The 26,635-nt window shown below is 35.1% G+C and overlaps 2 protein-coding genes and 1 long non-coding RNA gene across 19 annotated transcripts; 1 reads left to right on the top strand and 2 right to left on the bottom strand.

Moving 5' to 3' along the window:
- The first annotated feature begins 5,662 nt into the window (after positions 1 to 5,662).
- On the top strand, positions 5,663 to 10,903 carry LOC112285139 (hyperosmolality-gated Ca2+ permeable channel 3.1). 2 transcript variants are annotated; one of them, XM_024525708.3, is made up of 9 exons: positions 5,663 to 5,931; positions 6,362 to 7,145; positions 7,410 to 7,558; positions 7,653 to 7,928; positions 8,066 to 8,359; positions 8,478 to 8,741; positions 8,871 to 9,178; positions 9,319 to 9,574; positions 9,679 to 10,903. In XM_024525708.3, exons 2-9 carry the CDS (start codon positions 6,875 to 6,877, stop codon positions 10,117 to 10,119), a joined length of 2,259 nt encoding a protein of 752 aa, XP_024381476.1. In that variant the 5' UTR covers positions 5,663 to 5,931; positions 6,362 to 6,874; the 3' UTR covers positions 10,120 to 10,903. The 2 variants fall into 2 exon arrangements, with proteins under 2 accessions (XP_024381476.1, XP_024381477.1); XM_024525709.3 differs by lacking the exon at positions 5,663 to 5,931 and adding an exon at positions 5,957 to 6,145.
- LOC149988536 (uncharacterized) lies at positions 10,674 to 14,364 on the bottom strand. Its single transcript, XR_016504146.1, has 3 exons — positions 12,991 to 14,364; positions 12,303 to 12,403; positions 10,674 to 12,028 (listed from the first exon to the last, which is right to left on the bottom strand). It is a non-coding gene; the product is annotated as an uncharacterized LOC149988536 (long non-coding RNA).
- Positions 14,365 to 14,714: 350 nt separating this feature from the next.
- Positions 14,715 to 22,991, bottom strand: LOC112284534 (uncharacterized). 16 transcript variants are annotated; one of them, XR_016504143.1, is made up of 15 exons: positions 22,833 to 22,991; positions 22,564 to 22,636; positions 21,484 to 21,601; positions 20,860 to 21,032; positions 20,578 to 20,701; positions 20,206 to 20,314; positions 19,556 to 19,647; positions 19,284 to 19,400; positions 18,904 to 19,073; positions 18,545 to 18,721; positions 18,302 to 18,397; positions 17,910 to 18,050; positions 17,508 to 17,623; positions 15,537 to 17,321; positions 14,715 to 15,307 (listed from the first exon to the last, which is right to left on the bottom strand). XR_016504143.1 is itself a non-coding variant. In XM_073535147.1 (11 exons), the coding sequence occupies exons 1-6, from the start codon at positions 20,937 to 20,939 to the stop codon at positions 19,041 to 19,043; spliced, it is 471 nt and encodes a 156-aa protein (XP_073391248.1). In that variant the 5' UTR covers positions 20,940 to 21,477; the 3' UTR covers positions 16,703 to 17,321; positions 17,508 to 17,623; positions 17,910 to 18,050; positions 18,302 to 18,397; positions 18,545 to 18,721; positions 18,904 to 19,040. The 16 variants fall into 16 exon arrangements, 1 of the variants encoding a protein (XP_073391248.1); XR_012217829.2 differs by lacking the exon at positions 22,564 to 22,636 and having other exon boundaries at positions 22,833 to 22,990; XR_016504142.1 differs by lacking the exon at positions 22,833 to 22,991 and having other exon boundaries at positions 22,564 to 22,819.
- Positions 22,992 to 26,635: the final 3,644 nt, after the last annotated feature.

Consider the following 26,635-nt stretch of genomic DNA (forward strand, 5'->3'; position numbering starts at 1 on the left):
TTACAAAATGAATCTTCATCAAGATACAATGGTATTTTAAACATATAATCTACAGTCCATCTACTACTTAAAATTTGTACTACATATGTAAAAAAAGTAATATACAAAATAATGTTTTTATTACTTTGGAACTTCATTATTGCTATATTATAAATAAATGTTTTTTCAATCTTTATTGGTCTTTCCAAAAAATACAACTTTCTAAGCTTGTTATATACTAAGGAAAGAATTTTTAAATATTAATGTGCTATTTTTCATTTAACTTTGAAACACATTCTTCTTTTATTTTTTTTAACTTGTCATAATTTTATATTTTATGTTGTGTAAAAATTTGATTTGTAGTATTTTCATTCTAGTCATTTTTTTTCTTTAGCATTTGTGGAAAACCAATAAGTTTTTTGTTTAATTCTTAAAGAATTCCATCAAGAAAAAATAGTCTATGATATAATATGTTTCTTGCAATTAGTCTCTTAATTCTATGATTTTAAGCCAATAAAATCAACATCATGACAAAAACCATTTTTAAACTTGTCCTATAGCTTTTCTATATCTACATGTAAAGATTGAATAAGAACAACAACAAACACTACTTTTAATTATTTTCTTATTTTTATTAGGAAGCCTTCTTCTAAGCATTGATTCCGCCCTTTGTCTTCCTCTAACACTCCTATTTCTAAGCATGCATTCTGAAAATTTTGTTGGAATACTCCATTTATAATTTGTATAACTTTTAATGAGAGTGATCTATGTAATAGGATTAGTAAAATATAACCTTTTAATTGCAAATCCATGTTGTATTACTCTCTACTTCTTTGAGGTCTTATATTACAAAAAATACTATAGAAACTCTTACTATTTAAATTGCTAGATAATTTCTACAAATTCACATATTTTAAAAAAATGCCATCAAAATTATTTTTTCTACTATTTATAAGTTGAGACTTTAATTTAATTATTATAATATATTATATTTTTTAAAATATTTTTGTTAAAAAAGCAAGTTAAAACTCTTAAGTTTAATAAAATAAAGACTTTATAATTTTTTGGTCATAAATAATATCTATTGTCAAATAAGATGAAGAATCTGAAAAAAGAATAGGACCTTTATTAGGTGTTGCATAAGATTCTAGTTGTATGGTTCCTATTATAATTAGAAAAACTTATTTATCAATACATTGTCTTCTTTTATAATCATGCTCCTCATTTTTTGATTATATTGCTTCTTTAAATAATATTAAGCTTTGTATTTGGATTCTCTATAATATAAGCACAATCCTTCTTCACAATATCAAGTGTTTTTTTTTACTCAATGAGATGTTTAAAACATATTGTATCAATTGCATAAGTTTTAGCCTTGATAAATAAGTTTCTAAAAACTTAAGAGTTGTCATCATAACTTGATTTGTTCCTCTTCAATTAAAGCTTTGTATATGAATCCTATTATAATTATTTATAATTATATAAAAAAATTAAAATAAAAAAATTATAAATTTAATTTGAATTAAATCCATCAAGATATTGGAAAGGATGTAATTTTAGAAAAAACTTGACTTATTGTAGATATCCTTCAAATTTTGATCTTATTCCATCAAACTTCTCTAGCATACTAACCCTTGCATCCTTTATATTTGTAGTAACAAGACTTCTTGGATTCAATGCAGAGATTGACCTACTTTCTTCTTTCAATTGCATAACTTTTTAGCAAAGACATTATTTTTTATTGTTTAATTCTTCTATAGACAAAAGATTAGTACTTCTATGTTTAACATTGGTAATATATGAAATCTTTACTTTAAGAATGTCAACAAGCTTGTGTAAATTTACAATAATTAAAAGTCTATTCTTGCTTTTACCAAGTATAGCATCCATACTTTATTTTTCATCTATATAACCAACAATTTAACAAATCCATAAGTTAAATTAAAGGAGGATAATCTGTTATATATATATATATATATATATATATATATATTTTTTGAGAAAAAGTTATATAGCAACATTCTATAGGACCTCCAATACATGTTCAACATGCAAAATACATGATTAATTTGCAAGATAAGTTTCATACATATGCGACACATGTTCAACTTCTTAGCCAAGTTTTCAACTTATTAATTATCTACAAATATGTAAAAAATCAAATCCACATCTTTAAAGCTTCTAAAAAGCTTATCTATAAGATACTATTAAATTTATTTATTTTTATTTATTTCAATATAGCTCTTTTAATCTAAATACTATATATGTCCATGATAAAAGCCTAGAAAAATAAAATAAAAATTATATAGAAAATTTATTGGATGATAAATACTCCAGAATTGGAGCCCATTTTAAGAGCAAATTTTATGAATTCTTAATATATTCTTAGTCCAAGTCATATGTAGACAAAGAAAATTATGCATAATTGGTAAAAACATATTTCTTTCAATCTTTTTAGTTGATTCAAAGACTAATAATCATTCACTAATATAAGCAATAATCTCACTATCTACCAAATTATAGTACTGTCATTAAATATGGCACTAATAATATATGTTATCTAAGATTGCATGTATAACTTAAGTATTGGATTCTACCAAGTCCTATTAAAAAGCAACATCAAGATCACCTTTCTTTTAATCATATCTAAGTATGAAAGCTATTTTTATCTCCACATCCTTCAACAATGTGTTGACATAGAACTACCAAAATTAACAACAATACAAAATATGGTAATTGTATTGTTAAGGTCAAATAACTAAATTCTTTGAAAAAATCACAAAGCAAAGATCTATCTCTTTAGAAGAACGTAACTCACTCAAAAGCTTGATATATACAATTTTTTTGAAGAAAAAAAAAGAAAAGAAATCTTTGAATGTTGTATTTGATTATTTCCTCCATAATTGGTTGTGACAAAAGATTACCTAAGAGTGTTTCAATTAAAAAATATAGCGTGGAGAATGACTTTGGGTGAGAAACAAAAAATAAATAAACAGGAACCACTTCAATAGGAGATACCACTTCAATGTGGAGCTATAAAACACCAACCACCATACAATTTCATTTCATATTCTCCAAAATCAAAAAAAAAAAAAAAAACAACAACAACAACAACAACAACCAAGCTTATCTTCTTGCTATACATACTCACAGCAAGTTGCATTTTATCAAGCCAATGCATTCTCTGTTGTTAATCTTCTCTTTTTCTAACAATTTCCACACACCCATTCTGTCGCACTGTTGCCAAACATCTCACTATTGTGTGAATATCAACAGTCTCTGCTAGATCGGCACATAATTTGGTGCCAGACTGCTGGTGTCGGTGCGACTGGGTTGTTACCAGCTATTGGTGATTTCTAGAAAATGCTTCACCAGATGTCGATTCATGGCTACATGAATCCATGTTGAGGATACTCAGACACTATCATGTGGATGCCACAATCGGTGAAGTGTGTGAGTTACTGAACCAGCAACGATCAGTTCGATCATGCAAGCTCAGAAATCGTCTAGTAATTTGTGCTATCCGTGGTGGATACTCGTGCATGAGTGGAAGTGATGAAGTGTGCAATTCCACCGTGACGAGCGTGCGTGTGAGAATGCAGATGGCTAGCTGCTAGATCCACTCGTGGATAGAACTAGATTAATTCATGATGCTTGACGAACCTCGTAAGATTTGTAAAGTTGATGAGATCATGGAGCACACTCCGTCGGACTTATATGTTTGGTTTTCGCTGCTTCGAACACCTAGCCCTGTTTCTGCCTCTAGCTGCGCTCCTCTGTCAATTATCCTGATGACCTTTAACGCCACCGATCTTCGCACAAGTATGTACACACGATAACAATTATGTGGATGTTTTGTGTTTAGTAGTTTACCGACACGTATTGTCAGTATACTCGATTTGACTTGCGCCGGAGCTGAACCTTGCCTTCTCATACATCAAAGTCTGGATCATGAGTCCATTTTGAGTATTCTTTTCGCGCCGCTGGATATTGCGTGGCCAGAATGCTCGTCTGTTCCAGCAACAGCTACTATCGATTCACATGGGGAATGAGAGGATGGCAGTGGCTCATCTGCAAGTGGCGCTTGAGGTGAATCTTGCTTTCAGAGTCCTCCATACTTTCCCCTTAAGGATCGCCAGCGTCCATTTTACGAACCTGGAACGACCCACAGATCGATGATTTCAAAGTGAATTGAAATCCACACAGGGCTACACTCGTTCGACACAAGGTGTGTGCATCGGTATGCCCACGCGATGTTTGCTTCTCTGTGGGGTCTGAAATCTACCTCTTCAGATGCAGGTCGACAAAACGATGTGACGCAGGGGAGAAATGCTGCTCCAGCATCGACGGGAAAAGTCTCGGAAAGCGTAGCGAAGAAAAGGAAGTGCCGCAGGATTTACGGATTCGACGGCTTATGTTAGCCACTCCCCAGATGTGACAAAAATCATGCATAGTCTCTGATGATGCAGATGGGTTTTGTATTGACGGCGCAAGCTCGGTCAGCTTCATGGTCCACAGCATTGCATTGATCGTGGCTTTCGTTGCTACCGCTTTCATGCGGCCACGGGAAGGACGCGCGTCAAGGATGTTGCGCTGATGGTCTCCTCCTCGAACATAATACCCGCGATACGAAATTTCGGCGCTGCTTTTTAAGGTCGCAGCATTCGCAACGACGATGTCAACTGGATGGACTCGAAGAGATTCTTTCAGAAAAAACTATAATCCATGATCCTGCATTGTTAATCGAAGAATGCTCAAATATTGTGATGAAGGATAAGCTTTGAAATGATAAACTTGGTGATGGAACATGAACTAAAATGCAATATGATTCAGAGTTCAATTTTGTAGCAATTGTCTATGTTCTATCTTTACTTTGCGGGAATTGAGGAACGATGAAAAGAAATACAGATGCTGAACCACTGACAAGCACTGTAATCCACTTTCTTTGATTCTCAAGTGGCTTAATAAATTTTTAGTGTCAAAAAAATCTACCAATCATTCACATTCAAGCAATGGAATTTGTTTCACACTGAAAAGCCACTTTTTCAATGTGTGACAAGTTCTATTACTTTAGAATAGTCTCAAACTGAAAGCACACACCTACTGAAAGGCTTAGAGGATTTAAATAGTCTGTCACATCCTTGCGTATCGCATGAAACAAACTTCACATCAGTGTAATGAATATTCGTGCAAGAAACGAAAAACTTGCAGACTCATCATTCCGTTGTTTGGTTTTTTATTATTTCCCGTCTAATAAAACACCAGATAAGAACCAATTCGTCGATGTTCCATCATTGTTCCCACATTCTCCAACAACAAAAAGAACATATAATTGCAAAAGGAACAAGCGCATGGTCTCTGCCAAAATGGTCCAAAGCAGTTGAAATGGAACTATATCAACTCCTCCATCATACTCGCAAGGAGTTTTCCTTTTTCGTTCCTGTGTGTGTTTGTGAATCTTCTGCTCTTGAGAGTTGATAAAGAGCATTATGCATTTCTGACCAGTGGCTCACAACTGTCGTCAGATCGTAACAGATTTGCGAGGAAATTCGGGTACAAATACATGAGAGAGGCAAAACGTAATACTCATCGCTGGTTGCGAGCGGCTACAGCATGCCCACAATCTACAGAAGCCCTGTGACTATGCTGGCCGTGCCGTGACGGCGTCCTAGGCAACCAGGCCAGTGTGTGTCAGTACGCGAGTGCACGTCAACCGAATGAGCTCCCACTGGATAATCGTTTCAGTCAACGGCCAAAGTGCCTCATCTCGGCAGGATGCCATTGAAAAAGATTCGAAGTCTATGCGATAAGCTCTGCAAGGGTCCACAGGTTGCCGATTGCCGGTGAGTATGCGCTGTTTGAAAGGTGGGATGCAGCCGGATTGTGTAAAGAAGGAATCCGATTCTCGAGCCGCATTCGTCTCCCGCTTTTGCACTCCCCGAAGCGCTTCGGGTATATGACAGATCTTCAACCGCGAGCATTACGTGTAGTGTCTGACCATGTTGCCAATAAACAGTGTCAGGTGGAAACGATGTGAAGCATTAGAATTGCTGTGTGGCGCCACGATTCGCCGTTCGAATCCCTTTATATCGATTTTTGCGGCGGGTGTTTTCTCCAGTGAATGAGTCGGGTGTTTTCAGGGGGTGGTTCACATACTTGTGACCCAGTTACGTCCAGCATGGGTGAACACCTCCTGGTTAAGTTTAGTATCATGCAAGGCTGGCGAGAGGATTGGGATTTGCTAATCAGAGACCTCTCTGTGGAATGAAAGTTCACAGGAAGTGAACGGTAGCGCTTTGCAGTGCAGACTCGACTGGTAAAATGAGTTAATACACCATTGTCTTTCAAACACTCTCTGAATCGAGCAAACGTGATGTTGCAGGTACAGTTGAAGCGACCTCCAGTGAAGGTACTAATACGAGAGTCGGGGTTGCATTGTATCGGGAACTAAACTAGGCCCTCTCAAGCTTGAGCTTAGTGCTCTAAGTGAGACACTGGGCAAGTGCGTGCAAGGTCACAGATCAAAGAGGATGAAACGCAGCGTTTCTGATGCCGAGATTTATCAAGATGAAACCAGCCGTTGTACCCTTGCTTGAAACATGATACATGCGTTTCGAGTTCAGGCAGTGGTCGGCATTCTAGAGTTTGGACAAGCGTCTTATTCAGGCATAATTGCAGAAACACCATGATTTTGCACGGAGAGTAGGTGTAGACTTTTTCGAAGTTTTTTGAAGTTCATTGTTTCTTCTTCTTTTGTGTTGAAACCCTGGAGAGATTGGGGCTACGTTGAGCAGTGTCGTGATGTCAGAACGGTAGAAAGAGTCTTATAGTTTAGGTTTGTATCACCTCGAGAATTCAAGATAGTTGAGCAAGGGGGGATAGAGAAGCCGGCACCATGACGGCCACCTCGGCGTTTGTCACGTCGCTCCTTACTTCGTTCGGCATCTTCTGTGGCCTGGTGTTTGCGTTCAGCATTCTGTCGAAATGGAAGGTAAACCACAATATATACTATTCCGCGCGGATAACTGCTGGCGAGGGTCCTACAGCGGCTGCCAGGACGCGGAATCCATTCGCCTGGTTGCGCGAGGCGATTTTTACCTCCGATGAGGAGCTCATTCGAATTGCTGGTTTAGACTCCGCTATTTACCTCAACTTCTTCGTCTGCAGTGAGTTCCTCAAACATGCTACGAGTTTCAAATTCAGTTTTTTTTATTCAAATAATTGAAACCCAGCTGCTGTATTTTGAAAGTTTTCAAAGGATTGAGGATTAGGACTAACTCTGGTGCTGTCGGGCGAATTAATGCGCACAAAAAGAAATCGTTGGAATGATAACACACCCCGTTTCCGAAGTTAATACTATCTAGAGTCGACGTAAGTTGTGAGGCCCGCTAACTTGTCTCCGCTATTCTGATGCTTGCAATATGTAACAGTTCTAGAGATTTTCGGATACTCGGCGCTCTTTTGTATTCCTGTGCTCGTTCCTATCGCAGCGAGAAGCAGAAATAATGAAGCTGTTTTCGCGCTCGATCCCAACCAGACTTACGAAGGGTTTGACAACCTGGCCATGGGCAATGTTGAGGTGAATGCACTCACCATCATATCTTGTGATCTTTTGGTTTGGGGTCATTCTTCGTGCATCTCGATGCTAATAATGCTGGAATTGGTAATGCCAGGAAGGAACTGCGAAGCTCTGGGCGTTTCTTGTTGGCACCTACTGGGTATCATTTGTGACATACTTTGTTCTGGTCAAGCATTACAAGAAGATGATTCGCTTGCGGGGGAAGGAGCAAGCACGTGAGAAGGCTGCTCCCCAACAATTCTCTTGTCTGATTCGTGACATTCCTCCTCCGCCGAAGGGTATGACCAGACGAGAGCAAGTGAACGCCTTCTTCAGAAAAATTCATCCCGATACTTACATGAATTGTTTAATTGTTTGTAAGCTGAACAAGGTAGGGAATTTTTTTCCCCCTATTCGAATTAGACTGTGCTTCCCTGTGTCTCTAACGATAACATCAAATTTGATATTAGGAATTGTGGTTGGGGAAATCTGTAACGTGTTCTGAGGGTTCTAGTGTTTTGGAGACAGTTGTTGAGGATTTGGAAGAAGCATCAAGCGGCGAAAAGGAATTTGGAGCACGCTGAAGCAGTATACGAGGAGTCGAAGACGACAGGGAAGCCTGACGGAACTCGCCCAATGCACAGACTATATTTTCTGGGGTTGTGCGGCCCGAAAGTAGATTCCATCAATTTCTACGAGGAGCAAGTGAGGGAAATGGCAAGCATGGTCGCGGTGGAGCAGCAAAGAACGCTCAAGGAAGAACAACTTCCTGCAGCGTTTGTATTCTTCAGCAGCCGGCGAGCTGCTGCCGAAGCTTCGCAGGTACTTGTTTCAAAATCACATCCATGTCTGAAATCTAAATGCCCTCGTAGACGATGCAGCTTCTTCCTCATTCTCCGCATATTTTGTTTGGAACTTAACTTCGTGTGGGACATCCCAGGCTGTGCATGCACCCTACGCCATGCAATGGCGAGTTTTCCCGGCGCCAGAGCCCCGCGAGGTTGTATGGAACAATCTACACAAACCTGTCTACGAACGAATGATTCGCAGTGGGCTTGTGTATTTCGCAGTATTCATGACAGTCGTGTTTTACATGATTCCAATTGCTCTCATTTCTTCCTTCACCACTCTCGACAATCTCGTCAAGATACTCCCATTTCTCGAAGTTGTTGTCAACTTTGGACCCATCAACACAGTTCTGCAGGTATATCCTAAACTGATATATCATCTTCCCCTGAAGCAGACTGAAATGCGCTGTTTCATTCGGAATTGCAAGGCTTGGATGGAAACTCACTCTAATGGCTCAGCGTATACTTTTATGTGTTGGTTCTAGGCTTTCTTGCCCCAGATTGCCCTCATCATCTTTCTGAGTCTGCTACCATCGCTCCTAATGGCATTTTCAAGAATGGAAGGCATCCCCTCTCAAAGTCATGTGGTTCGAGCAGCTTCAGGGAAATACTTCTATTTCGTCATCTTCAACGTTTTCCTTGGAGTCACACTTTTTGGAACTGTTTTCTCCTCTCTAGCTGGATTCCAGACCCTTCTCAACTCGAAGAACTTCTCCGTGAGCAGTGTTGTCACTCTGTTCGGGAGCAAGCTGCCTCCTGTCGCGGCGTACTTCATCACTTTCGTTGCTCTTCAGTAAGTCCTTTCCTCAGTAGCTCATTCTCTGGAGAAGCACTCTCTGATAACTTGGTGGTAAGGTATTCTACGTATCCCTGTGTTTCTGTTTTTCTGTAGGATTTTATGGAGGCAAGTCTAATGGATTATATATCTGGCAGGTTTTTTGTTGGCTATGGGTTGGAACTGTCGCGCGTTGTACCACTGAGTGTCTATCACCTGAAGAGGAAGTTCCTGTGCAAAACGGAGAAAGAGCTAGAGGAAGCATGGGAACCCGGACCCTTTGAGTATCAGACCCTGGTGCCCAATGATATTCTCATTTTGATGATCTCCATGGCCTACGCCGTGATCGCCCCCATGATCCTCTTGTTCGCTATCGTCTACTTCGCCATCGGCTACGTCGTCCTCCGCAACCAGGTGAGTCTCTCCCCACACCCTGAACCCCTAGTTTGTTGTAGACACAAGGGAGGAGGAAGCCAACGTATGTGGTTAACCTCTAAACATACACCGATTCTCTGCAGGCTTTGAAGGTGTATGTTCCTGAATTTGAGAGCGGAGGCCGCATGTGGCCACACATCCATACCCGAATTGTTGTGGCGCTTTTCATCGGACAAATCACGATGATGGGATACATGGGAATCAAGAAGTTCCCCTATGCAGTGCTGGTGATCATCCTCCCCCTCTTCACAATTTTCTTCGCGTCCATGTGCAAGATGAACTACTACCCCTCCTTCAACGTCATGTCTCTCGCCATCGCCAGTGAGGACGTCAAAGAGTCGCCGCCCATGCGCGAAATCATCGCAGCTTACACACCCGAGTGTCTTGTCCTTGAGGATCAAGATGTCTACGAAAGCGAGCATTTCGAAGATGCGCGAGAGTCTAGCGTTAGTACAAGACCGATGGTCATCTCCAGATCAGATTCGGCGTCTCATGAAACCACGGCGGATTTATACGCCCTTTGATAGAACAAATTCCGTTTATTCATCGCAAACCATCAGCAGAACCAGCCCATGCTAGAACTCCTGGAAAACATCTTCTCATCTTCGCAGTAAAAATAGTATAGTTTACGTTGCGTGAGAGATGTCAAACTCTGTAATCTAATCAACAGAAGATGATCCTCAAGTGCAGGGAATAACTTCTCAATAGTTTTGCTCCACACATGTTTTCAAGAAGGGAGATATTTACGGTAGCTCAACAAGTACTTCCTTCTTTGCAAATTTCCTTCCTCTAAATCCTGCTTTCCACCTTGTTCACATGTGGTGGGATCTTGTGGAGATCACACGAATCCATTGTTGGGCTCACGAAAAATATCTCCCTCACTGAAAACACCACAAACTCCTGCTGCTCTTCAATGTTAACGACCTTTGATTGATGCGAGGGGAACTTGCAGCGACAGGCACCCATCTGCATCTTTCTCCTCGCAATCCTTTTCTCGATCGCCAACCTTCCCTCAACCTCACCAGACAAAGACGTGATGCGGCAAGCACCAGCAGATTCACCCAAGCAACGCTTGAGGGTAATGCATCTAAACTGGACTACTTCTGCAGCAAGTCCTGTTGAAGACAAGCGCACTGTGACTGATGTCGTCAACAACCATACTTACTTCATCAGATAGTTCCCCCAAAGAAAACGTAACGGTGATACTCTCAGTGCCGTTGTGTTACTCTTCTTTTAATAAGTACTTGATACAAGTTAAATAGGATCCTCTGTATGAGTTTTATTATCTGAGTAAAATGTGTGTGTCTACATCATGGTATCAGAGCGAATAGCTTAGGCAAACACTGATCGGTGAGCACTGCTCCCACTAGTCGAGCATATGTGAGAAAGATAACTGAGTAAAGTGAGCCCTGCTCCTCACAGTGAAGATTTGAAGAGAGAAAAAAGTATTCATAGTCTAGCCAAGTGACTATCGTATCAAATTCTGTTTCCTAGAAAGCAAACGTGCAGAATCAGAATGATGGTAGGTGAAGGTCAAGTACGCTCACTGATAACTGAAAGCAACAAGCTAGAGGGAGGAAGTAACTACAATGTATGGAGATTGAAAATGACTACATGGTTCAAAAGAGAAAATATGTGGAAAATATTTGATAACAAAGTAGTTCCTACCTCTTGGCCAACATCTATTGGAAGTCATGTATACACAGAGCAAAAATCCAAAGAGTTAAAGTTTATGAAAAACCACGCTAGTTATGGCAGTGAAAGACGAATTGGATCTTGCTTCTGAGAATGAAGCTCCTACTGATACCAGGCAAATACTAAAAGAACAATTCCAGTCTGGTGACGCATCTCAAGTCCTTCTTCTCTTTATTAAGTTTCATCACATGAGGATGCAAGATAGTGGAAATGTAGAAGAAAACATTAGACAGGCAAGAGAACTCAAAAACAATTTAAGCACCCTAGGACAACCAGTTGAGAATTCTACTGTAGTACAATTAATGCTTGCTGGTTTGCCAAGAAGCTATAAAGGGTTTATCCAAAGCCTAAGTATGCTAGATAGGCTATCAACTTTTACAGTATGAGCATCAAAATTATTGAGCAAAGCACACCGCATTGAACTAAGAGAGAAGCGGCTCGAAGACGAGGAGGCATTCTTAGTGCAATTCCGAGGTTCGATACAGGGAATCGCTTTAGAGGTCGACGACATGATATAGTCAGTATAGGAGAAGGGCGGTCAAACTGGAATGACGGAGGAGGAAGCTATACTTACAGTAGCAGTTCGAATCAGCACACAAGGGGGCGAGGCGGTTCTAACAATCGACGTTTTTTTATCAAATTTTGAACAGCCACGCCCATGGGAGAATCACCGCTCTCAATGTGGCAGCCCTAGGTATCCTACCCGATACTATCGAAGTGGCAACATGAACTCTTCACCTTGCGATCATAGAAAAGAAATTAATACCGTTCATACTATAGAGTCTCCCAAGGAAAACCAGCTAGTGAATTCAATGATAGCAAGGATGACATAGAAGTGGCACTTACTGAGATCTCAAATATAGCAAAGCAAAGACAGCCCTAGTACCTAGATTCAGGAGCCACTCAATACGTTACAGCAAAAATGGATATACAAGAAGCAGTAAAAAAAAACATAGAAACTGGTTTCCAAAAACAACAAAACATAGGTCAACTAGAGTATTAGAAATATTACATGCTGACCTTATAGGCCCTCTTCCTACACAGTCATTGAGTGGATCAAAGTATATAGCTGTGTTCACTGATGACTACTCATGCAAAACTTGGGTGTTCTTTCTGAAAAACAAATCAGAAATTCTTATCAAGTACTTAAAAGAAATGACAGAAAAAGAGATAGGAGAAAAAGTAAGCATGATATGAAGCGATCATGGAGGGGAATTCACTTCATTTGAATTTCAATAGTATTGTAATCAACATGGCATAAGATGACGACTGATCTAAGCATATACTCCTCAACAAAACGGAACGGCAGAGGCAAAATCGTACAATTATCGAAAGAGCTAGGTGCATGATTTCAGGCAGCAAATTATCTAGGTATTTGTGGAGCGAAGCTATCAATACAGCAAATTATATTGTGAATCGAAGTCCTACTACAGCCAACAAAGGGATAACACCTGAAGAATGTTACACCAAGAAAAAACCAGATGTAAGTAACCTTTGCATCTTTGTTTGTCTTGCCTATATGCACATACCTAAACAAAATAGAAACAAATTAGAAAGTAAAACTCTCAAATGCCTTTTAATGGGGTACGACTCACACTCTAAAGCATATAGAGTTTTTGAGCCACACTCATGTAAAATCTATATTACTCGTGATATAATTTTTGATGAGACAAAGATAGGCATGGATCATATGGACACACCAAGATTATCTGGTTCTTCTCCACTGCCGTTCCCCAATTCTTTTGTTCACAAATCACTAGATGAACTGCCTCTTTTTGACACAAGTAACGAGTCTATCATTTCTGAAACTCAACATATGACAGAAGCTCCCATAGAAGCTGAAGACTATGAACCTTTCTTGTCTTCTGAAACAGCTGCACCCTTGGATCACACTGAACCTATCAGATTACAAAACCCACGTCTAGCAAATATCAATAATCCACCTGACTGCAACAACCAACTGGAACCATCAACTCAACCAACTTACCATAGGTATCGAAAACTTACCATAGGATGGGACGTCGATCAACACAGCTTAAGGACTACTACACCATGATAGTTGACTCTGAAATTAAGCCACTTTCCAATATAGAAGCAAGCTTACACGCTGGATGGAGAGCACCTCTATGCAAAGTGAAATAGATTCTATTCAAAAGAAAAAGACCTGGCTCATAGTCGAATTGCCAGCTGGAAAGACTCCAATAACTGCGAAATGGATATACAAGATCAAGACAAAAAATGATGGTTAGAAAACATTCAAAGCCCGATTGGTGGCTCGTGGGTTTGAACAGACCCACAGTATCGATTATTTTGATACCTACTCACCCGTGATTTGTTGGAATACTATACGAACTGTCTTAGTCTTATCAGCTCAAAAATAGTAGTCATTACAACAACTTGACGTCAAAACGACATTCTTAAACGAGAAATTGGAGGAAGATGTATTTATGCACATACTAGCTGGATTCAAAGCACATGGACTTGAGGGGAAAGTTTGTCGACTTGGCCAAGCTCTCTTTGGCTTGAAAACAAGCCACATTGATACTTATTTTCATATGATAGGCCTTACTTGCAGCATTTCTGACTAAAACCTCTACATATCAACTCGAGACAACAAAACCATCTTAGTGCTACTCTATGTTGATGACCTCATCGTAACCGAAGATGATTACTCTGGCATCCACAACCTAAGCACACACCTACTACACACTTTTGATATGATTGAATTAGGCGAAGCTTCTCTATATCTCGGAGCTAAAATTGTTCGTGATGACATCCGAATCTGTCTTCATCAACAATCCCACATACAAACCTTCTTAAACAGGTTTGACATTGCCCACTGTAACTCGATGAACACACTCATGTGCTCTAGCACAAAACTTCAAGAAAACACATGAACAAACGAAATCGACTTGAAACAATTTCAATCGCTGATTGGTGCATTACTCTACCCTGCAACAATATCGAGAGCAAATATTAGCTATGCCATAGGGTGCTTAAGTCGATTCTTACAACGTCCACAGCACACACATCTAATTGCAGTCAAGAGGGTTCTGAGGTATCTGAAGGGCACAGCTAATTATGGGCAATATTTCCCATCAAATGGTTACATACAACTTGTTTCCTATGCAGATGCTGATTACGGCCAGTGTCTTGATACGAGACAATCTATCTCGGGAATTCTACACAAATTGGGGGATACCATTATTGAATGATCAAGAAAAAGACAGTCCACTGTAGCTCTCTCCAGGACCGAAGCTTGAATACAGAGTACTCACAGAAGCCACGAAAGATGTGATCCACCTTTGCCGACTGCTCCAAGAACTTCACCCTTGCAAACTGAAGCCAAACTATATCTTCAGTGATAATCAAAGTTGCATAAAATTAGTACACAATCCAATCCTTCATGCCCGCACAAAGCATATTGAGATCCAATATCACTTTATTAGAGAAAAATGCCAAAGCGGCAAAGTCATTATTGACTACATACCCACTCAACAACAGCATGCAGACACACTAACGAAACCACTCGATACGTCCCTCTTGGAACAATTGAGAGACTCAATCTATATCAAGCCATCGCCGCTCCAATTACAACTACAAGCTCAAACTAATTCTTCAAAAATCTAACTGCCTCTTCTTGAGTTCTAAAACATCTGAAATCTGCCTCGCTGTAGTCTTCTACTTGGCGTTCACAATCGCCCCATGAGGTATATATGCCACGTACAAAACCCTTTCTAACTGCATAAACTCTCATCTTGGATGGAATTCCTCACAATCTACCATAAAAAGGAAATACCTTCACAAAATGCGGCGCGGAGGAATCACCTAAAAATTCAGATTTTCTACTGGTAACAAATCAAACCTAGAGCCGATGTCGATTTCGTCAGTATTCTCCACCTCTTGTGTATCGTCCTCGACGTTGCTCAATAACCCTTTGAGTACTTGAAGACACCAGTCGCAGAAACATCGAACAACAAAAGTGAAGCACCAAAAACCTAGTAGCAACACTCTCCACTGTAAGCGAGTTAGAATAGCAAACAGAAAAAACATCATAGGATTACACCACACAATTAGCAAGAGTTCATCGTACCACACTTCGACAATGCAACCAATGTCTCATCTAAGTCTCGAAACGATTTGTCCTCAACATTGAAACCACTTAGAGAAATAATGAATCTACAGTTCGAGAGGGCATGTTGAAGACAAGCGCACTGTAATTGATGACATCACCAACCATACTTACATCATCAGATAGTTCCTCCAAAGATAACGTAACGGTGATACTCTCAATGCCATTGTCTTACTCTTCTTATAATAGGTACTTAATACAGTTTAAATAGGATCCTCTGCATGAGTTTTATTATCTGAGTAAAATGTGTATGTCTACATCAAGTCCGCAGGCCAAGGTCCACTCCCCACCATGTGAGCACTGCAAGCAATTTGCTTCACAGCCTCTGTTCGGCTCCGATCACACCTGCAACTCTGACAAGCTCGCGAACTCGCCCTGACTTTAGCTCCGACAGATGGGGCGATGCTTCGGCAATCTCAGACGCATAAAATAGTTCTAAACCCAGTAGTAGTGCTTCACAACAGCAGGGCTTGAATTGGCTTGGCAAATGGAACTGATGACGCCCAGATAAGCTACAAGAAGACAAATCAATACAACGTCAACGGGTCCTTCAGAGCGTTCGATACGAGGGAGCGAAGCATTTTGGGTGTTGATGAAGGTTATGGTTTTCCGGTGTCGGTGAAGGTTATGGGCCACGGGACGGGGCGGGACGGGCAGACTCGCTATTTGGAGGTTTGGATTATCTTAGGTTCTAACTAGTGCAATAAACACCTAAATTTTCTTTGATTAACCACAAGTTTTATAAAAATAAAATAAAAAATAAAAAAGTAGTGTTAACAATAACATACAAGAAATGTTAGTTCAATCCATACTTGCTTCAAGAAAATAAGTTGTAATGAAAATGTGTTATTTTGTTATGTAATGTATACTTCTATGCATATAATAAAAATAACAACAAAATTATTTTTTCAAAAATAGAAAAACATTTTAAGGAATAAAATTACAACATTTTTCTAGTATAGTAATGTGATCGTAGAAGATACCCTACTTCAGAACAATATGCATGGTATCGCTTACACCAAAAGAACAACAAAATAAATGCTTGGTGGACTGCAAGATAATTACAGTTGATATTTTAAATTTTTTAGATGACATTATACTTCAATACGGTTTTGTTTTCAATATGTATGTAGTAATGTTGGTAACATCTTTCAAAGTACCAAAACCTTTTTTCTTTTCCTTCATCATTTATTATATTATTACAGATAGTAATAATAATTACAGATGTCTCCCTTTTTATTTTGGCTCATTTGAAATTTCGCTCATTCTCATTTGCAAACTTGATTGAATGAAAATTCCATTTATTGTGTTACACAGTATTACATTTATTAACACAAAATATATGTTTTGTGTTTTACATGAATTTTTTAAAATCAAACTTTCAATAATAAACACGTTGCATGGTATTGTATTTAGAATCAACGTGCTTAAATCTTGATGCTTCTAAATGAAAACCTTGGAAACAATGTTTTACTCTTTTCCCATTCATACATGCACATGACTGTATTAGAAAATTTACAAAAATGTTTCCATTCACAAAACTTTGTATCCATTAAAAATATTCTAAGATCTCCAAAAGAACTATAATTCATTCTTTTTATTTCAATTTTAAAAAAAAAAAACAAAAAAAAACAAAACAAAGTTGCATAATCTGAACAGACTGCATAAAGTTTTCATGTTTTGTCACATAACGTGAAAATAAAATTATTTCCAACAAAAATGTACAAAACACTAACAGAACCGCTATAAAAAGAAATCATACAAAACAAATATAAAATGTTTGTTGAATTTGTCCAATTATTTTATTAAATTGGCGAAAAAATCATATCGTTGGATTGGCTTTTAAATTCCAAATACAACATGAATAAAACATGGAGTGTCTCTATTTTGCTCTGATACCTGCAATAAAATGAGGTTCATAACATATTAATTCTTTCAAATGTGTTTTAAACAACACAATTAGATGAGGAAACTCAGAACAACAATGAGATGAATAAACATATAACTTGTATGTATGTATATACGATATGCAATTAATTAAAGTGCTCTCTTCATTTCAAAGTTAAAAGTAGAAACATAACTTACATGGGGATATCAAATATTGCACATATAATATCAATATAGGTAGCAAGGTCTACATCTAAATTCGCTGAGGGCAGTTTAATTTCACTGAGGACTTTGTCAATTTCCACAGGCCAGGGCTGTATAATGAGGTTTAAAAAAAAAAAAAAAAAAAAAAAAAACAACAACAACAACAACAATTTGAGAATATAAATATATATATATGAGAGTGCATATAGGTTTTTTCCTTGAAACTATATTGAATTTTCATTTTTAAAAAAATATTTATAAAACACTACTTTTCAACTGAGAAATATTTTTGAGTTTAAGTTTACAATCTGTTGAATATATTTTTTTATCTTCTTTCGTTTTATTCATATATATACATGTGTAAATATAGATACTCCAAGTGAAATGTATCATCACCTGTTTTAATTTTTCTATATCAGGCATTGGCTTAGAATACAACACAGTGCACGGCGGTCTCATCCGATGAAAAGTTTTAATACTATCAATCCATGAATCCAATTTATCAGGACATTTCTCAACATTCTCAATGGATGTGACCTACAAAACAAAACCCATATATTTGATTTAAAAAATTACTTTTAAATAATTAATATTTCTATATGTGTGTGTGTATATATATATTATATATTATTGTATGTTTTATGAATCACCTTATAAGTAAATGACTTTTTTGATAAATTAAAAAAAAAACAAAAGATATTGAACATTCATTTACTTTTACCTTGTATATTTAGCTTGTAAATTGTTATATTAGATACAAATAATATTTAAAGAAATTATGTACCTACATTAAATGCTTGAAAATTACTTTGCATGGATGTTGAACAAAGTTGCAATGCAAGAATGGATGGATCAGTTTGTTTTGGCCCATCTTCATCCAACACCTAATCACCCAAATAGAAAACATTGCAAAATTAGTTTTTTAAAAATAATTAGCAAGAAGTACCGACCCATCACAATAAGTTTAATCAACCTATGATAATTCACATTAAGCATATTAATTAGTTTTTTTGCATTATAAACATATTTACCTCTAATCCCAAATTTTGAAATTGACCATTTGGTGGTGGAACTTTAATAAATTCATCGACCGATCCTAAAGCCGGTATAAAATTGGGATAGAATGGTTTTAATTTTGTTCCAATTTGGATATCTTGGGGTTTGAATGCTTCAATGTAAGCAAACAATTCTTGTAATTGTTTATCAATCTGGCAATATATGGTAAAATATGAACTTGGTTTATAATTTGAGTAATTTTAAATTAGTGTATCAATAAACTTTCACTAAATTAATTTTGGTCATTTTTATTATTTTATAAATTTATTTGGAATTCAAAATAAGATTAAAAAAGAAAAAAGAAAAAAAAGAGGGTAATATGAATAACAATGACCTCTTGGAAGTTTTTATTAAAGGAGCTTGATGAACTTTTGATTGAAGAAAAACATCCATTGTAAGATGATGAATATTTATCAACCACATTATTAGATCCATCATGTATAAATTTGGAAGAAGTATCATTTACTCCAATTATAGAATTCTTATTGGAAAGTGGTTGAAATCCTTGATGAATGCATCCAAAGAAGACATAATTTAATAAGATGAATAACATATTGATCAAGAAATATTTAAACTATAAATTTATTGTTACTTATAATCTTATTGACACTAAATTTCAATTATTTGAAGATATATATATATATATATATATATATATATATATTTAAAAAATTCAACATTGTCAAAAGTTATTGTGTAAATATGAAAGATCACTTGCTATTAAAAGTTATTGTAATTATTTCCTTTTAATTTTGATTTGGTATAAATCTTGCATGAAATGAAATAGTAGCTCTGTACATCGGTAGTAGCCATAGATCTTAAACCTTCATCCTGTATAAAAAAAATACATATTACGTTCAGATTCTCTTCTGATATTAAAAACGTGCATTAAAAAATGAATTTTTCACATATATATATATATATATATATACATACATAGATTTTATTAGTGTTACAATATCACAAGTATGAACTTAGAGCATTACACCATGCTTGTATGAAATTGGTCTTGGGAATTTGTTTAACTTTGTATTAAGTGGTGGTGAGTTACATATCAAAGCATGATCACTTATGATTCCTGAGTTAGCAAATGAAATTGAATCATGTTTTATTTATTTATTTATAGATTTTCTGGAATTCAATCTATCAAAGTATTAATACTTTCTTCAAAAACTAATTAAAGTATGATTCATTGTTTAACAAGAAAATATCAATAAAGAGTGTCAGTTCATTGAACAATCAAAGTAATTATCAAAAGCAACTGAAAATCTGTGTTAATATCGAATTTTAATATTTTGAAAACAACTACTATGTTATTCTAAACTAAATTAAGTTTTACTTCTACTTTTGAATGTTATCAGAATTGAATAGTTGGGGTAACAATAATAATAATCTCAAAAAGTAAATAATCAAAAATTTTGAAAAATCTTTAGAATCCAAAAACTTAAAAATGCAATCAAAATATGCATTATTTCATGATATTCACATATTTGAATTTTTTAATCTCTGACTTCTTTTTCTTATAATCAAATAATTAAGTTAAATTAAATTGCAAGAATATGACTTTCCTATTATTATTTTTTAATTCACAAAAAGTAATGGAATAAATTACAATAAATTATTTTGGTATTAATACCTGATTCATTGTCAAGTTGTCTGAGTTGGGTATTGTCGCATAAGTCTTTGTGGGCATTGCTTTCACAACTCTCAACAGACTCAGGAGTCATTGAATTCCCTGCATTAGACTGAATCAATATTGACATTGTAAGAACAAAAACATCACTTATGATTTGTATTATTGTACATGCAATTCTAATTCAAATAATCAGCAATTTTTTATTTTTATTTTTATTTTTTATTTTATTGTTTACTTGTGTTATTTTAAGAGTTTATCAACATTGTCTTCATTATTTATTTATTTTTATTTTCTTTATTTTTTCTGTGTGTGCATACTTATTTATTTATGATAAATAAAACCGACACATTTTTTATATTTTATTTTTTATACCAGTGAATCATTTGCATCCTCATCTTCATTATTGTATCCTTCACTACTTTGCATACTTGAAAAACTCAAAGAAGATAATGGTCTTAGATTTGGCATTGTGAATGTTTTAAGATGATCCATTTTTCTGCTCGTATTACAATAAATTGATTTAAAAACCATGAAATATAATCATTTAATCAATATTTTATTTCGCTTACTGATATTTCTCAAAATACAATGCTACTGAGTTGATTATTATATTTAATAGTTTGGATATGTAACACAAGATTATTGAGTATTTACAAATTTGAAGATAAAACTCTTTCTTTAACAGGATTATTGTTGTAATCTTTTATAGTCTTGTCTTTTATTTCACGTAACATTTGTACAATTATACATGAATGCGTATTAAGATTTCAGTATTTGTCATTATTATGTTGTGTGTTGTGTAAAGAATATATACATGAAATGAACACCTGTTTATAGAAAATGATGAAATTATTAATCAAGTGTAAGCAATTCATTAGGTTTTAACAGAATATTGAGTTGAAAAATGAATATGTGATGATGTAATTACAATCCATCATCTGTTTTGATGCCCTAAATGTTAAATTATATAATTTGATGTGAATTGATATTTTGTATTATTTTTTTATTTTTTTGTAATATTGTAATATTGTAATAGAAAGAATCTTCTTTAATTTCATTGATGATAGAGTGCTTATTACTTAAGTTTGTCAATAAGCATTACAACTTAAAAGAAAACTAAAACCAACTTTTTATAATGAACAAGCATTAAAATGAAGACTTTTAAAATGGATTCATCCTTCTTCTCATACTTACACAGAAAATAATATAATTTTTAAACATCAAGTACTGAGAATTCAAAATCAACTCAAATTTATATTATTCAAGTCTGAATTGTACCTTGGGTATGTTAACATTGAAAAGGTATCATATGTTTCACTTCTGGAAGCTTCCAATTTTTAAACTAATGAGCCAAAAATGTAGTTGTAATTTGATTTTAAGGTATACATTTCAATCTCTGCAACATGTTAAGATTAAATAATCAAGGTTTATTTATTTCTTAAATCATCTACATACATGATTTTAAAAAAATAAAAATATACACTCCTCAAATTTCAAGTTAAATACAGGACTCAGTTACAGAATATGATGGTTTGATGAGTTTATTTTTTTATTTTTTTATTATTTTTTTTACCTTTTTTCTTTTTCTTTTCCTTTTCCTTTTTGATGTTAATTGGTTTTAGTGATTGAGGGAATAATCTTTAATATTTTTTTGAATGATTGAATTCTATGTTCTATTATTTTATTATTCTCTGTTCTTATTTCCTCTTACCATTCATGGAAGTTTTATGATTGAACTTGAGAATTTATTTGATTAAAAAGGACGAACTTTAAAAGGCTTTGAGTGATTTAAAATAAAATCAAATCAAATCAAATAAACAAACAAAATGGCTATAATTCTTATTCCAGAAAAACATGATGCATTTTTATATCAGGTCAATTTTCAGGAAAACTAAATCTATAACGTTAAAAATGTATCACTGTACAAGCTTTTCACAATGAAAACAATATTGACAAATAGGATTCGGTTATTGATGGTGTACAAACTTCATCAAAGTGTGATTTGCTTACATCTCAGATTATTTTTTATTAAACGGAATTAATTCCAAAATTGATTCATTGATTTATTTATTTTTAGTTAACTCCACAAACGGAATTATATGATACATCCAAGTGTGGAAACTTAAGTAAAAGTGATTTGTTTTTTTTTTGGCAGCGTGATGTAATAAGTCTCACTTTATTAACTTTTTTATTTTTATTTCTTAATATCTCTTTTGTGCATATGTATATATATATATATATATAAATGGGACACTCTTAATATTTGAAGTGAAGTTTAAAATGGTAATCTATTAAAAATAGTTGGGTAAAAAACACATCTTTAAGTAAGAAATGTAAAGAAAAGGGAAACAAACCAACATTCAGTCAAATAGGCTTGAATTTAAATATGGGTTGCAACTTGAGTACTTAAAGAAAATAATGATAAAAAGCACTGCAAATGATCAATTACAAAAACATGGGTAATATGATTAAATTTCATGAGCAAAGAAATGATCTTTCTTTCACAAACTCATGTTGCAACTATAACATCGACCTAAATTAGCCTTTAAAAAAATTTGTAATTATAATTGTCATTATAATATAAGTATTATACATCAATAATTAAAATATATTTAAAATCAGCTTACATAGGAAACATAAGAAACCACAAATGCATGTGTTTAGTTGTTGGTTGCTCATTGATGCATATGATAATAATAAAACTTCAGGAATGTGTTCAATAATGTACTCCATTGTCTTGCTTGTTAACTTCACCACCTTTTGATATAGAACCCATGAGCTTGATTGTTCTCCATGCTTTAATAGATAAAAATAGTAAAATTAGCAACTTGAAATCACTACCATTTATGATTCTTTTTAAAGAAATACACTTATAATTATACACACCCTAATTACATATATACATACATACATACATACATACATATATATATATATATATATTTATATAAAGTTTTAATTAGATTGTAGAATTAAAAACAAATACAGGTGTATGATGTATTGCACATTTTCAGACAGTGAATATTAATGGACACAAACATGTTGTTTATATTTACATTTATATGTTCAGATATGTACATGCATACATTGATCTATACAATTTCTTCATTGAGAAATAAAAAGAAAAAAAGAAAACACATGTAAAGTTTTCATGAGTATTAAATAATAGTAAAAGGCACAACGAGAACACATCAATAAAAAGTATGGAATTCTTACACAAGTGTGTGTTTGTGGGTATCTATCTCTCTCTCTCTCTCTCTCTCTCTATATATATATATATATATATATCATGTTTTTGCGAATGTTACAGAAATTATTTAATGAGGTGAACACAGAAATGTTCCGTTAATTGCAACATCATTCTTTTTGATCCACAAAACCCACATAATAATTCTCCGAAGTTGCAACCAGAATTTGCTCGCCTTCTTGAATCTCCTCGGAATCCCGTATGCGAATACACAATGCTTTCAAGAAGGAGAGAATCGTGTGAGCCTCTAGCTTTGCATGCGTTCAATCTGCGACATGGTTTGGATCCCATCCCAAACTTCTTTGCGTCTCATTCCTCTCGCGGGTTTGATTTTTAAGAATGGAGCGACCAAGGTCGGCAGAGTAATCCATGAACGGCACTTGGCTTGTCCATTGAAAGCGTCATGGTCCCCAAGTGAGCCGGTCAAGTCTACCATTGCAAAGATGGGTGATCACTTTGTGCTTGCCTCTCGAGGTGGAGAGGACTCGTATCCTTGTGGGGGTCCTTTTTGTGCAGGTTCCTCCGAGATCAACCATGGCTGTCTCCCCGTGTTGGGCTTGGCGCAAACTCTGTGAGAGCTCACAAAGGGTGTTTTGCACCCCTCCACTGTGTACAGCTTGGTGTGAAGTGGGATCCGGAATGTTGTGGATCTTAAATCTGCCTTATAGCTCGTCGTTGTTTGCCAACATACTACAGGCTGCTGGGAGTCCTGATTGTTGAAAAGATCAACCCACTCCCCCTCACACAGCTCTTGGTTTAGATGTGGGATGAGATGATGTCGTTGATGAGCTATTACAATGATAAGAGCCTGCCACACTCCTTCCTCACGTGGTTGTAAATCAACACAATTTTTGATATCTATGAAGCTTATGAAGTTGTTTTTTTACCCATATGTCCCTCAATTTTTGTAGGCATTGTTTGTGGAGTTTTGCTGCCTTTTTCTTTGAGAATCCTAGTCCTATTTGATTGTTATTGGGATAGTGCCATAGGCTGCAATTAATCCATTCCTCATGACACGTTTATCTTCCTTGTAGAAGTCCTTCCAAGTTAATACAATTCTATTCCATATTTTTGAACCTTTTTTTTTTTACTTTGGTATGGTGAAGAATTCTAAACTTGGTTGCCAATTACCTCTTGTATGTGGTTGCTACTCCTTGAGATGGTGCTTTAGTAATATGTACAGATTTGATTCAATTGGTTCTATTTCATTAACAATCCATTCTTCTAAAAGGTCCACCATTGCATCCGAAGAGTTGATTAGATTATTTCCACCTTTGTTTAAAGGTTGATAATATTGAAGCCATGCTACTTTGGTGTGAGTTCCTTGCATTGTATAACCTACCAAGTAGTTACTTAAGGAAGCTTTAATCTTTCATATGCCTTTCTTGATTCCTCTCCAAATCAATATAAAGTAGAACATTGTAGATAATAGAATTGTATTGACAATTATTCCTCTATTCATAATATTAATTAATCATGAATTGTGATATTTTAATTTTTTTTGTTAATTTTTTATTGTAGAAAGAAGTCAAAGTTTAAGAAAGACAAAGAAGTATCAAATAGAGCTCCTAATAATTTACTTACTTCATTTTTTTTTTGCCCATATCATCACTAAATTATTTGTCTATAGAGGCCCATTTGGCATAGCATAATTCTTCCATTATTCACTTGATTTGTTCCAATTCAATACTAAGCTTGAGCCTAAATAAAAGGCTTCAAGTTTATGTATGACATGGCATATGTTATATTCTTTTCCAAACAAAGTTAAAGATATATCATTTGCATACCAAGCCATAATTTGTTGTTTAGAAACTAAAGGTAATTGAATTCTCTTTATAAATTCTAAGCTTGCTTCCTTCATGATCATTGTGTGGAGGACTTCTAATACTATTAAATATAGATAAGGAGCTAGTAGGCAATCTTTTCTTACTCTTTTCTCTATTGAAAAAGATTTTAAAAGGAACCTATGAATCTTCACACATGCTTCAGCAACTTGAAGAAGTAGCTTGACCATGTGATTAAACTCTCAAGGTAATTCCATAGCTTCTATTATAGAAAATAAAAATTTATTTTCTATTATATCATAAGTTTTTGAGAAATCTAGTTTTAAGAAAATGAATGGTTGTTTTTTCTTCTTTGTCCATGCCATAGTTTCATGTGTCAATAATATGATATCTAAAATAAACTGATTTAAAAAAAAAATTAATTGATCCAAGTTGATAATATTTATAAGTATAAATTGAAGCCTAGGTTGGAAGGCCTTTGCTCAGATCATATATCCTATATTAAGTAAAATGATTGGTCTCAAATTTGACAAATCATATCTTATTTTTCCTTTATAGATTAATACCATAAGTCCTTGAGTCATTTTTGGAGGAAGACAACCTTTGCATATACTATCTTGTAATATGGCTAAATAATCTAGCTTCATAATATTCCAAAAGATTAAATAAATTCTAAAATAATTTTGTTTAGGCTAGAAGATTTATCTTTATCTATTTCTTGTAGTGCTTTCGAGAGTTCAGCTAGAATAAGAGGTTTCTTTAAATTTTGTTTCTCTTCTAAGTTTAGCTTGTCAATGACCTCCTAATTAACTTGGTTCATTGCTTCTTGCAAGGCCGTTGTAAAAATATAGGCTTGATATAATCTGTTATAAATTTTGGGTGGCATCTCTAAGAGAGGCTTATACATCAACTATTGTTGTAAAGATCTTTCTTTATAGAAGTTCCTCCTCATAATTACAAACTATAGCTCGGTTTATATAAAATGTTCTATAACAACAAATACAATTCCATAAATTTACATAAAACAATTGTATTGGATGAAATTGCCATATCCTCCTAATTTAAGACTAGACTTCAATCTCTTCAAGAAAATGAGTGTTCATCATGTATGGAGATCTTCTCTTTGCCTTCGATTATGAAAAATTCTATTGCCAAATTGCAATGTGATCAGAATCTATGCTATCTCCAAATATAATATATTCTAAATTAGTAATAATATTTTTAAGTGAGCTAGAGATATATGTATGGTCTAATCTTGCCAATATGGAAGAGCCATCTTATTGCTTACTATCCCAAATAAACCTTAACATATGAGATGCAAGGAACATGTCTTTAACTTATGACAACATTATGAAGGCCTTGAACAATTGTTGTTCTAACCTCAATATCATTGCTTTTT

The sequence above is a fragment of the Physcomitrium patens genome, chromosome 7 (assembly GCF_059467195.1).
Source record: "Physcomitrium patens ecotype Gransden chromosome 7, ASM5946719v1, whole genome shotgun sequence".
Taxonomy (NCBI): domain Eukaryota; kingdom Viridiplantae; phylum Streptophyta; class Bryopsida; order Funariales; family Funariaceae; genus Physcomitrium; species Physcomitrium patens.